The sequence below is a fragment of the Pongo pygmaeus genome, chromosome 14, assembly GCF_028885625.2.
Source record: "Pongo pygmaeus isolate AG05252 chromosome 14, NHGRI_mPonPyg2-v2.0_pri, whole genome shotgun sequence".
Classification (NCBI taxonomy): Eukaryota; Metazoa; Chordata; class Mammalia; order Primates; family Hominidae; genus Pongo; species Pongo pygmaeus.
The window spans coordinates 61,401,551-61,414,028 of record NC_072387.2 but is presented as its reverse complement, the minus strand read 5'-3'; the positions used below and the strand labels follow the sequence as shown (position 1 = coordinate 61,414,028).

Here is a 12,478-nt window from a genome sequence, read left to right as displayed (position 1 = left end):
CTACATGACTCAGTGAATCAACATTTTCCCAGTGGACACTGGATGATGTAACAAAGTCATGCATAGGTAAATGATCTGTTTAAAGTGCAAGACAGACCAATGTAACAAGGGACAAAAAGTTCATTGATCTGGTTTCAGATTCCAGGGCCACTAACCTGTAAAATACTACCACTTGTAAAGTTTTGGTATAGCGGATCACAAAGAGGGCCACAATTAAATGAAAGGCTAATAAAATACTCTTCCCTTTTCCAACTACATGTCTATATGATAGTGGATTTTCTTCGTATACTTAAACCAAAACAACATATTGCAACAGCTTGAATACAGGAGCAATTATGAGAATCCAATTATCTTCTATTCAGCCAGAATTTAAAGAAATTTGTAAAAATGTAAAATAATGCCCCTTTCTCATAAAATTGTTTTGAAAAGATACTTATTTTTTGTAGTAATTATATTATTTTGTTAATATGCATTGGGCTCATCATTTTAAATTAGTTATTAATATTTTTAAGAATCTCAGTTTTAATACCGTAAATATATATACATAAAACATTCATAAACAAAAGTTCTTTGGAATTTTCAATAATTTTCAAGAGTGTTACAAACCAAAAATTTGAGAACTACTGAAGTAGAGCATTATGTGAAGATTAAATTAACAAATATTATATATAAAGTGTGTGGCTTATAAAAAGTGCCTAGTTATAATATTAATAGCCAATATATATTTACTATGTTCAAGCACTATTATAAGTGTTCATTTAACCCTCACAATACCTCTGTGAGAAAAGTACAATTATCTTTTTAAAGATGAGAAAAATGAGGCACAGAGAGGTTAAGTAACCTGTCCAAAGTTAAACAGCTAGTAAATGGTAGAATTAGGATTTGAACCTAAGTAGTTTGGCTCCAGATCTGGGTTCCAAATACTTATATTATATTGTCAGTACCTGTTGATGTTGATGTTAGTCATGGTTGGTAATGGTTGTAAGCTAGATTCTGTAGTTTCACATGCTGTACTTATTTTCCTCTTATTATTTTAGGCCTCTTTATAAGGTGTTATTTGATATTCAAAATTAGTCTCAAATCTGCCATGGGATATTAAGGGAGTGGAATAAGAGATGGTATTAGTGGAGAAAGCAGTACCACGTCCTATTTTCGTGATAGAAACAGAAATTTACAAAGAGCTCAAAAGAATCAGGGCTAAAAAGTCCAGCTGTCCTTCCTCATGCAGAGATTTCACTTCTACAGTCAACTTTAGGGGATTCATGTTGCATTTGTTAAGGAAGTTGGCACTTTCCCTATGTGTAGACCCCAGCCCTCAAGAAAATGACAATCTAATTGAAGGGAATAAAACAAATATATGAAATAACAGCTAGAACAGATGATAGTAGCTAATTAAGTTCTAAATTAATATGAAACCAGATTGAACTTAAAAACCTCTTAGATGATTCAGAAAATACTTTGGAGCCTACAGTGCCTCTGGGTCATAATTAAGAACAGTAATTATTATTGTACTCCTGATGTCACAGAATTCTGAGTTCAATTCTTTCGCATTTCAATTTGGCAAACTTTTTTTCTTCCACTGGTGATCCTGGATTTGATTCTTAGTTCTCTCCTACGCCCACATAGAGTGCTTTTTTCAGAATGAGCTTTGCTTAGTTGCCATCAGCTACCATCCCTGCACTAAGGGATGCTTTTTCTGTGCATCACTGGGATATTGTTGAGGACCTTTGTTATAACCTACGGAGTTTTGTCTTTTTTTTTTTTTTTTTTTTTTGAGACGGAGTCTCGCTAAGTCGCCCAGGCTGGAGTGCAGTGGCACGATCTCGGCTCATTGCAAGCTCCGCCTCCCGGGTTCACGCCATTCTCCCGCCTCAGCCTCCGGAGTAGCTGGGACTACAGGCGCCCGCCACCACCTCCGGCTAATTTTTTGTATTTTTAGTAGAGACCGGGTTTCACCGTGTGAGCCAGGATGGTCTCAATCTCCTGACATCGTGATCCACCCACCTCGGCCTCCCAAAGTGCTGGGATTACAGGCGTGAGCCACCGCGCCCGGCCACCCACGGAGCTCTTTTTATGGCTGATGCCTGTCAAGTACTGGTACCAACAGTGATTAGACTTCTAGGAGCTACTGGTCTGTTCTACTTTCATGCACATCATGAAAGTTGTACGTAACCAGGTTTCTTTTCCTGTTTTGATATATAGATGTTTAGAGCCAAGTTTGGGGCTAACCTGTTGCAGGCGCCCTTTTTGGTATATATTTCTATTTTGATCTTACTCTCAAGCTCATTTTTAAGTTATGTTATTTTGTTCTTAATTGTAATTTTGCTGGCTTGTATTTTACTTATCCTTAAAACCCAGTTTAAATTCTTGCAGGAATAAGGTGGGTTATAGATAACTGTTCTGTTCTGTTTCCAATATGGCCTTGTGCAAGTCCTTCAAATCTCTGGGCCTCTTAAATGCTCACCTCTAGAGTGCCTTTCAGCTCGAATATTTTACGATTCTTAGTAGTGGATATATCAGAATTATGGTTAACAGAATCTTTTAGGGCAAGGTTAACAAACTGAATTGTGCACTAAACATGTACAATATTTGCTGTGATCTGTCTTAGATGTTACCAATCAACAGATATTTGGAAATAGATGCAAAGAGTGGAGGGTGGAAACACCACTTTCACAATACTCCCCTCTGGTCTTTATCTGTGGCAAAGACATTTTTGCAATGCCTTGTTGAGCACCTACTTTGTGCAAGGCAGAATGCCAGGAGCAGAAACAGCGAATACAATATGCAAGATCTGGTCCCTGCACTTGAGAAGCTTAGCAAAGAAGGGAAACAAACTCTTAGGAAGAGTGTACAAGGGGAGGAGACGTGAGAAAGGGGAGAAATGCTAAATGAAGGCTGAAATTAAAAGGCCGAACTCCTTAGCTCCTCTTAACTAAAGCACAGTCAGCCTCGACCAGAGGAGAAGTGCTGAGGGCCAGGGAGTCCCTCGGCTGGCCCTGCCGCGGCAGCAGCAGCAGATGAGACCTAAGACCCCAGGGGAAGGAGACTGCTCGCCCTGCTGCTGGTGCCAGGGCTCTGCTCATGTTCATCCATAATAATAAGCGCTTCACACGTGAGTTCACTTGTCTTTCCAGGCTCTGCCAAAGTTTATGTGCCAGATGGCACTTGCCTCCCACATCTGATTTACTGTAGAGCAGACCAGCTGTGCCTCAGCCCAGGGCAGGCCCACATCTGGCAGCCAGTTGGTAAAATTCTCTCTATGTGATGCTTGTGCCCTCATATCATATTCCCCAGAGCAATTCTCTTTCTGTCAACTTTGTCTCTTCTCTGCTTATTCCTACGACTATTGTTGAGTATCTGTTGGCAATGGATCTGCTTAAGCACCTTTCTGTCAGAGAAAAGACTCTCACTGTGAAATGTAAATAATGCTACTACTATATTCTGTAGTAAAAATACTCACGGGTAAAGTAATGTGACAGACACGGATGGCTGCATACCCAAGAATTACTCCTTCCTTTTTCCTGTATTGGTAAGGCTGACTATTCAGGGAGGCAACTCGCTCCTGGGAGGACCTCAATCCCCCAACCCCAAATGATATGAAGGGATTGCTCCAATTTGCCTCCATTTCCCTTTTTAGTAATTGGTTTGGAGATGTGAAGGTGACTAAGACTGACCAATGATACATAAGTGAAAGTCTGGGATGGGGATTCTAGAAATAATTTTGCCCTCTACAAAGAGAGACAGATCATCCAAGACAAACAAAAACATACATGCACACAGAGACTGGTCCCTGAATGTTCAGGGCAGCCTTACTCATACGAGCCTGTATTAGTCCATTTTCGTACTGTGTCCGGAATTGCGGGGTGCTTCGTCTCACTGACTTCAAAAATGAAGCCACTGACCCTCGCGATGAGTGTTACAGTCCTTAAAGATAGTGTGTCCAGAGTTTGTTCCTTCTAATGTTCAGACGTGTTGAGTTTCTTCCTTCTGGTAGGTTCATGGTCTCGCTGGCTTCAGGACTGAAGCTGCAGACCTTCGCGGCAAGTGTTACAGCTCTTAAAGCGGCACATCCGGAGCTGTTCATTCCTCCCGGTGGGTTCATGGTCTTCTTGGCCTCAGGAGTGAAGCTGCAGACGTTTCCCGTGAGTGTTACAACTCATAAAAACAGTGTGCACCCAAATAGCGAGCAACATCAAGATTTACTGTGAAGAGCTAAAGAGCAAAGCTTCCACAATGTGTAAGGGGACGCAAGCAGGGTGCTGCTGCTGGGTGGGGCAGCCTGTTTTTATTCTCTTATCTGGCCCCACCCACATGCTGCTGATTGGTCCATTTTACAAAGAGCGGATTGATCTGTTTTGACAGGGTGGTGATTGGTGCGTTTACAAACCTTGAGCTAGACACAGAGTGCTGATTGGTGTATTTACAATCCTTTAGCTAGACATAAAGGTTCTCCAGGTCCGCACCCAACTCAGGAGCCCAGCTGGCTTCCCATAGTGGATCCCACTCCAGGGCTGTGGGTGGAGCTGCCTGCCAGTCCCGTGCCTGCCGCCTGCACTCCTCAGCTCTCGGGCAGTCGATGGGACCAGGCACCGTGGAGCAGGGGGTGGTGCCCGTTGGGGAGGCTGGGGCTGTGGGGGACCCCACCACGGAGGTGCTTGGGCATGGCAGGCTGCAGGGCCTGAACCGTGCCCCACAGAGAGGCGGCTGAGGCCTTGCAAGAATTCGAGCCTGGTGTGGTCGGGTGGCAGTGCGGGGGGACCCGGCGCCCTCTCTGCAGCTGCTGGCCCGGGTGCTAAACCCTCCACTGCCCGGGGCCAGCAGCGCTGGCCAGCCACTCCGAATGAGGGGCCGCCAAGCCCACGCCCACCCGGAACTCGAGCGCTGTGCGCAGCCCGGGTTCCCGCCAGCGCCTCTTCCTCCACACCTCCCAGCAAGCAGAGGGAGCCGGCTCCAGCCTCAGCCAGCCCAGAGAGGGGCTCCCACAGTGCAGCGGCGGGCTGAAGGGCTCCTCAAGCGTGGCCAGAGCGGACACTGAGACCAAGGAGGTGCTGAGAGTGAGCAAGGGCTGCCAGCACGTTTTCACCTCTCAATACTGCTATAAAGAAATAACCTGAGACTGAGTAATTTGTAAAGAAAAACAGTTTTAATGGACTCACAGTTCCACATGGCTGGGGAGGCCTCACAATCATGATGGAAGGCAAAGGAGGAGCAAAGTCACATTTTACATGATGGCAGGCAAGAGAGTGTGTGGAAGGGAGCTGTCCTTTATAAAACCATCAGATCTCCTGAGACTTATTTACTATCACAAGAACAACATGGGAAAACCTGCCCTGGTGATTCAATTACCTCCCACTGGGTCCCTCCCATGACAGTGGGGTTTATGGGAGCTACAGTTCAAGATGAGATTTGTGTGGGGTCAGAGCTAAACCATATCACAGCCCTAAACTGCAAACAACTCAAATGTCTTCCTGAAGGTGAATGGATGACAAATGGTGGTATAGTCAAACAATAGACTACTACTCAGCAAGAAAAGGAGTGAACTACTGACACATGCAACCACATAGATGAGTCTCAGAATTAGTATGCAGCACCTGAGTCCATACTTTGTGTCTAATTTCTATGAAAACCTAGAAAAGATCAATTTAATCTACAGTGATAGGAAGCAGATCACTAGTCACTGGGGGATGGTGGGGAGATTGACTGGAAAAGGGCTCAAAAGGACTTCTTGGGGTGATGAAAGTCTTCTGTATCTTGATTGTAGTGAAGATTATACAGATGTATACATTTGTCGAAACTTATCTGGCCATATACTCAAAATAGGTGAACTTTGTTACATCAAATTCTATTGCAATAAATTTGAAATGGAATGAAAGAAGTAAGAAGAAAGCTTATACCTTCTTCCTCCATGAATATTGTTGTACAGAGATGCATGCTTGGAGCTGAGACAACCATCTTGCAGCTACAAGATGATAAACCTGCAATTCCCAAACCATGCACTGAGGCACCCTGGAATGCTACAGTGAATTCCAGAGGCATCACAATGCAAATTTGCAGGGGAAAATTTTAAAAACAGTGATAACATATCAAGCATCATGAAAACTGCTAGATCCAGACAGTTCATACTTTCAATATTAGATTGCACCAAATTCCTTTTGATAGCGTATCTTTGTGAAATGGGGTTTTCAGCAGTTGTAATTTTTTTTTAAAGTACTGTGCAAAAATGAAAATGCAATGGGAGTTGAGGACAGCAGTAAAGTTCAAGAAGTTGTATAGTGCCCATCAGAATTATGGATCCCATTAGTAAGTAATTACAGTTATTTACCAATGAAATGAAAATACTTTGTCTTTCAATTTGCGTGTATTATTTTTTTCAAATGGCTACTAAATTATTAGGTCATGAATATCTACTAAATTGTTTGGACCTGTTAATAATTGCCCAATAAACATAAATTTTGGTATTTATTTTGGCCTAGTGGCACCATTAAAAAAAAATCACTGAGACACTAAGGGTACCACAGACCAGAAAGTTTGGGACCCTCTGTAATAAACCTAAGAGTAAAAAGCCAACATGCTTAATGAGTATAAATATACAGTTAGATAGAAAAAATAAGTTCTAATCTTTGATAGCAGAGTGGGCAACTGTAGTTAACAACAATGTATTCTATTTAAAAATAGCTAGAAGAGAGTATTTGAAATGTTCCCAACATATAGAAATGAGAAATAGTGGAGGTGATGGACACCCCAAATACCCGACTTGATCATTACACGGTCTATGCATGTGACAAAATATCACATATACCCCATAAATATGTACAAATATGTGTATCAATAAAAATGTTTGTTTAAGCCAATATGCTAAGAATGGCTGAGCAGATAAAAAGAGCTGGGGTCTTTAGTAATATCACTGCCTTGCCACACATGCATACAATGAAACACCTACCTCCAGACTTTTATGTGAGATACATAAATGTCAATACAATAAATGTCTTTATGGCCTAAGCCACTATGATAAGACTAAAAAATCAAATAAATAAGAAGAATCATCTACATACGCCACATCCTGACTTTCGTCCTTGAAAGTAAGGCATGTATCCTTTGAGTGCCTTCTCTATGCATTTGTATGCAAATAGTTATCTCTAAGCGTGTTTATAACATAAATGTAACAGTTTTATAACTTGATTTTTTCACTTATGCCTTAAAGAGTTTTTGAAACTGCTGCTTATGTCGCACTGTGTGAATGTACCATTCCATTATAGATGCATATTCAGAGGATGTCCAGTTTTTAAGATGAGCATCATTGTGGTGAATATCCTTGTAAATGTTTCTGATGCAACATGCCAGTATTTCTTCAGCTATAGAGATGCCTTGGAGTGATAATTCAAAGAATGTACAAATTTTGAATTTTGGAAGATACCGATGGGCTGAACCAATTCAGTAGCGAGTGAGAGTACCAATTTTCCCGTGCCCTTGTTAAAGCAGTCATGGTGGATGCCTCCTTATCCACGTGATAAGGATAAGCCCATTTCCCTTTCCAGAGATGGGTTTAGGAAGGGAAATGTGACCCAATTCTGGGCTAATGAACCATGAAGGAAAATGTGCCTGGGGAAACTTCTAGAAAGGTTTCCTCCTAAAAGGGTCACAAGAGAAAAGATCCCCTCTTCTTGTGAAACTTTTCAGGACTGGATGTGGTATCTGGAACAGCCTTAACCCTTTTGCCACTCTTAAGAGTTACAGCCTTAGGATGAAGTTTGGCAGAGCAATAAAGAAAGGTCATTATAAGTCACTGAAGGTACCACACCAGGAAGTGGCCATATCTCTAGACATTTGGTTATGTCAAATAACAAATTCATTAACTTTTCAAGGCAGTTTAAATCATGTGTTTATGCTACCTACAACCAAAAAGCTTACTGATATATATGTGATATTATTGAATGGTTTCTATCATTTAAAATTTGTGTTCAATCTTAGTGTGGATAAAAATTGACGTCAAATTCTTATTTTAATTTGCATTTCCCTTTTATTAATAATGTTGAGTGTTTTTCACATATATATTGACTTTTGCATTTCTTCTACTGTGAATTGCTTATTCATGTCCCTTGTTCATTTCTTTTGGATTGTCTGTTGATTTATGAGAGTTCTTTAAGTATAATATACATTAATCCTTTGTGTGTTTTATATCTTGCAAATACTACCTCCCACAGAGAATTTTTGTGTCTTGGATTTTTTTTGTTTTGTTTTGTTTTGTGTAGTCAAATCTACCCATTTTTTCTTTTCTATTTTTTTTAATCTGTGTCTTACATAAGAAGGCTTTCCCCATTTCGGCATAATTTTTCTTAAATCTCCTATTTTTCCAATATTTTAAAGTTTAGGTTTTATGATTAACTTTTTAATACCTCACCCATTTATTTTTGTGCTGGCACAAGGTTAAATTCCAACTTTATTTTTCAAAATGAATAGGTACTTTTCCCAACATCGTTCTGAACATCACCTCCCACTACCTGAAATGTCATTTTCATCAAAAACTAAAGTGCCATAAATTGATTTGTTTTTCTGGATCCTCTATTCTGTATTACTAATCTGTCACTTTTTGCACAAGTTTAATTCTTAAACTTGAGGACCATATTTTGATATCTGGTAGGGCAAGCCTCTCCTCCACTACTTATCAAAATGTTTCCCAGTTATTCTTATGCTTTTTCTCCCCCAGATTAATTTTAGTATATGTTTACCAAATTCTGGGGATTTTATTTGGATGGCAGTGACTCCAAAGACTGCCTTGGGGAGCACTGTCATCTTTACAATGTTGAGTAATTCTATTTTGGGTGTGTCTCTCTGTTTTCAGGGTTCAATTCTTGGCTTTTATAATAATGTTGTCATCATCATTTTATAGTTTTTTTCATTATTTCTCTTGCCCATTTCTTGTTAGGGTTATCATATCAGTATTCCTGGCGTTTTGTGCATTTTATTGTTGTGAATATGATTTGAATCTTTTATCCCTCTTGTTTTCTTAGTTATTTCTAGTATATAGAGAAGCTATTAATTTGTGGAGATTAATTTTGTGCCTAGCCATCTTACTGACCTATCTTATAGGATCCAACTTGTCAGTTGATTTGCTTGCACTTCCTAGCCAGGTTATATAAAATATTGTTCTTGATTTGGTTTAATGCATTTGACCTTGACATTGTTTCATCTGATACCAAAATGACCATACTTGCTCTTTTTGTCAAACTTTTCCTGGGAAATATTTTCCCATCTCTTTATTTCCAACCTTAATGTGTGTGCATGTGGTATGTGTGGGCTGTTTATTTGATTTAGATCTGTTTTTTAGGCCAGGCATGGTGGCTTACACCTGTAATCCCAGCACTTTGGGAGTCCGAGGTGGGTGAATCACCTGAGATCAGGAGTTTGAGACCAGCCTGGCCAACATGGCTAAACCCCATCTCTACTAAAAATATAGAAATTAGACAAGCATGGTGGCACATGCCTGTAGTCCCAGCTACTTGGGAGGCTGAGGCAGGAGAATCGCTTGAACCCAGGAGGCAGAGGGGCAGAGGTTGCAGTGATCTGAGATTATGCCACTGCACTCCAGCCTGGGTGGAGTTTGTCTCTGTCTCAAAAAAAAAAAAAAAAAAAAAAATCTGTTTTATTTTTGTTGTTGTTGTTATTTACTTTTTATTTCATAACCATAAACTTAACTCTGCAATCCAGCTAGACGTGGAAAGGAATAAGGAAAACGTGGAACCCAAAGGGAACTGCAGCGAGAGCACAAAGATTCTAGGATACTACAAGCAAATGGGGTGGAGGGGTGCTCTCCTGAGCTACAGAAGGAATGGCATGGTGGTTAAGAAAAAACACAAGTTGACCAGGTATTGTGGCTCATTCCTTTAATCCCAGCACTTTGGGTGGCTGAGGCGGGTGGATCACCTGAGGTTAGGAGTTTGAGACCAGCCTGGCCAAAATGGTGAAACCCCATCTCTACTAAAAATACAAAATTAGCCAGGCGTGGTGGCGCATGCCTATAATCCCAGCTATTCGGGAGGCTGAGGCAGGAGAATCACTTGAACCCAGAGGTGGAGCTTGCAGAGAGCGGAGATGACACCATTGTACGCTAGCCTGGGAAACAAGAGTGAAACTCCATCTTAAAAAGAAAAAACACAAGTCAAATTCATTAGAGTTGTCCACAGTCAACAATGGTGATCTTGCTGGTCTTGCCATTCCTAGATCCAAAGCGCTCCATAGCCTCCACAATATTCATGCCTTCTTTCACCTTGTCAAAGACCACATGCGTGCCATCCAACCACTCAGTCTTGGCAGTGCAGATGAAAAACTGGGAACCATTTGTGTTGGGTCCAGCATTTGCCATGGACAAGTAATTGGTTTGGGGATGTGAGGGTTCAGGACCTGTATGCTTCAGGATGAAGTTCTCATCATCAAATTTCTCTCCATAGATGGATTTGCCACCAGTGCCATTATGGTGTGTGAAGTCACTGCCCTGACACATAAACCACATAAACCCTGGAATAATTCTGTAAAAGCAGAAACCCTTGTAACCAAATCCTTTCTCTTCAGTGCTCAGAGCATGAAAGTTTTCTGCTGTCTTTGGAAACTTGTCTGCAAACAGCTCAAAAGAGACGTGGCACAAGGGCTGCTCATTGACAGCCATGTTGAAGAACATGGTGGGGTTGACCATGGCTGATAGTATGGGGCTCCTGGCAGCATCTGCAAAGCCAAGATCTGTTTATTAAACAGGATTGTTGAAAATCAAATCTTAGAACATCTATCCATTCATTCATTCAACAAATATTAATTGAAGGACTCAGCAGTGAACAAACAATTACAATCCCTGCCTTCATAATGCTCACACTCCAGCATTTGACACACTCACACACTTACTGTGATCCCTGTTGTGTCTGGATTTATTCCTGACAGCTTGTTTTATGCTTTTTCTTTCCATGTGTTTTGTTATTTATTTTTTCCCCTCATTTGCCTTTTTTATTGGATTGGGATTTTTCCCCCTTTATTGGTTTGGAAATTACACATCCTATTTCTATTTTTTTAGTAGTTGTCGTTTTGACAAATTTTTGACAAATGAATAAAATTTAAATTTGCTATTCATGCCTAGATTTACTATATCTGTAGCTTCTCCCTAATGATATGAAACTCTTAGACACTAACAGCGTTTCCATCCCACCATTCTCTCCGATGACATAGTAATTCAGAAGTTTAGCTCCAGACTACTGTGGAACTAAATTTGTACTATGCATCATGTTTATTTAGATTAATCACAACTTTTGCTGATGACTTTGCTCAAAATTATTTTGCATATTCCATAGTCTTACATCTTGAATCCATTTTTTCTTGTTGCTACAATTCATTCCCAAGAAATTCTTTCAGAAAACTTCTGTGAATGGAACACTTTCTGAGTCATTACACATTCTAAATATCTCTTCATTTTGCCCTCGCACTAGAATAATAGTGAATGGATATAGAATTCTAGGTTCAAAATTATATTCTAGGTTCAAAGTTCACACAGAACTTTGAAGAATTCTCTGTGTTATCTTCTTGTGTTCCGTGTGGCTGATGAGAAGTCTTGATGCCAATCTGATTTTCATTTATTTGCAGGTGCATACTACAGAAACAACTCAACTGCCTTCAGCAAAGTATGGAATTTGGTGACTTATCCCTGGAAAGTCCAGAGGTGGAGCTGGCCTCAAGTATGGCTGAGTAGTTCAAATGGTGCCATTGGGGTTTTCTTCCATGTCTTGTGACTCTGTTTGTCTGTATTTCTTTCTGTATGTTTGGCTCATTCTGTACTACTGCAACAAGCTTCCTCTGCAAGAAAGACAACTACGTGCAGCTGTAGCCAACATCCCTGTGACCACATAACCCCAAAGGAAAGGGACCAACTTCCCCATTAACACATGAAAATCCTGGGGAGGGCTTGGAGTGAGCCCTTTTTGGTGCCATGCCCATTCTGAGCTAATCACTGTAGCCAGAAAGTGGGATTCTCTGATTAGTCATGTGTGGGTCCTGGGCTTCTCCCTGTGGCCTGGGTTGGGGTGGTCCTGAAATTCATAGTCCCATATGAATGACATATAGCGAGAAAAGAAAGAAAAGAAGGAGAAGGGAGGGAGGGAGAGAGGACGGCAGGACAGACATTCTTACTGGAAGAAAGGAGAGAAAAAAGCAAACAAGAAAGCTAAAACTGTAACTACTATTGTCCACTATAGTAAATGGAATTTCTTTTGCTCTCTGGAAACATTTCAAATTCTCTTTTCACCAGTATTTTCTGGTGTGGATCTTTTTATATTAGTTCCATTAGCTTTCAATGGCTCCTTTTAAATAAATGATTCTTGTCTCTCTTTAGCTTGAAGAAATATTTCCTCCATTATCTCCTTCCTGCCTCTGACTCTGTTCTCTGACTCTGGAATTCCTGTTCAATTGGTGTTTTGGGCCTTCCTGGACTGATCCTTTTTGTATT

At 40.7% G+C, this 12,478-nt stretch overlaps 1 protein-coding gene across 1 annotated transcript; it reads right to left on the bottom strand.

Moving 5' to 3' along the window:
* Positions 1-10,165: 10,165 nt before the first annotated feature.
* On the bottom strand, positions 10,166-10,687 carry LOC129011723 (peptidyl-prolyl cis-trans isomerase A-like). Its single transcript, XM_054446884.1, has one exon. The coding sequence runs from the start codon at positions 10,685-10,687 to the stop codon at positions 10,166-10,168; it is 522 nt and encodes a 173-aa protein (XP_054302859.1).
* Between the last annotated feature and the right edge of the window lie 1,791 nt (positions 10,688-12,478).

What these genes read in the sequence shown, in the direction of transcription:
- LOC129011723 (XM_054446884.1), bottom strand. Translation starts at nt 10,687, where the DNA reads ATGGTCAACCCCACCATGTTCTTCAACATGGCTGTCAATGAGCAGCCC.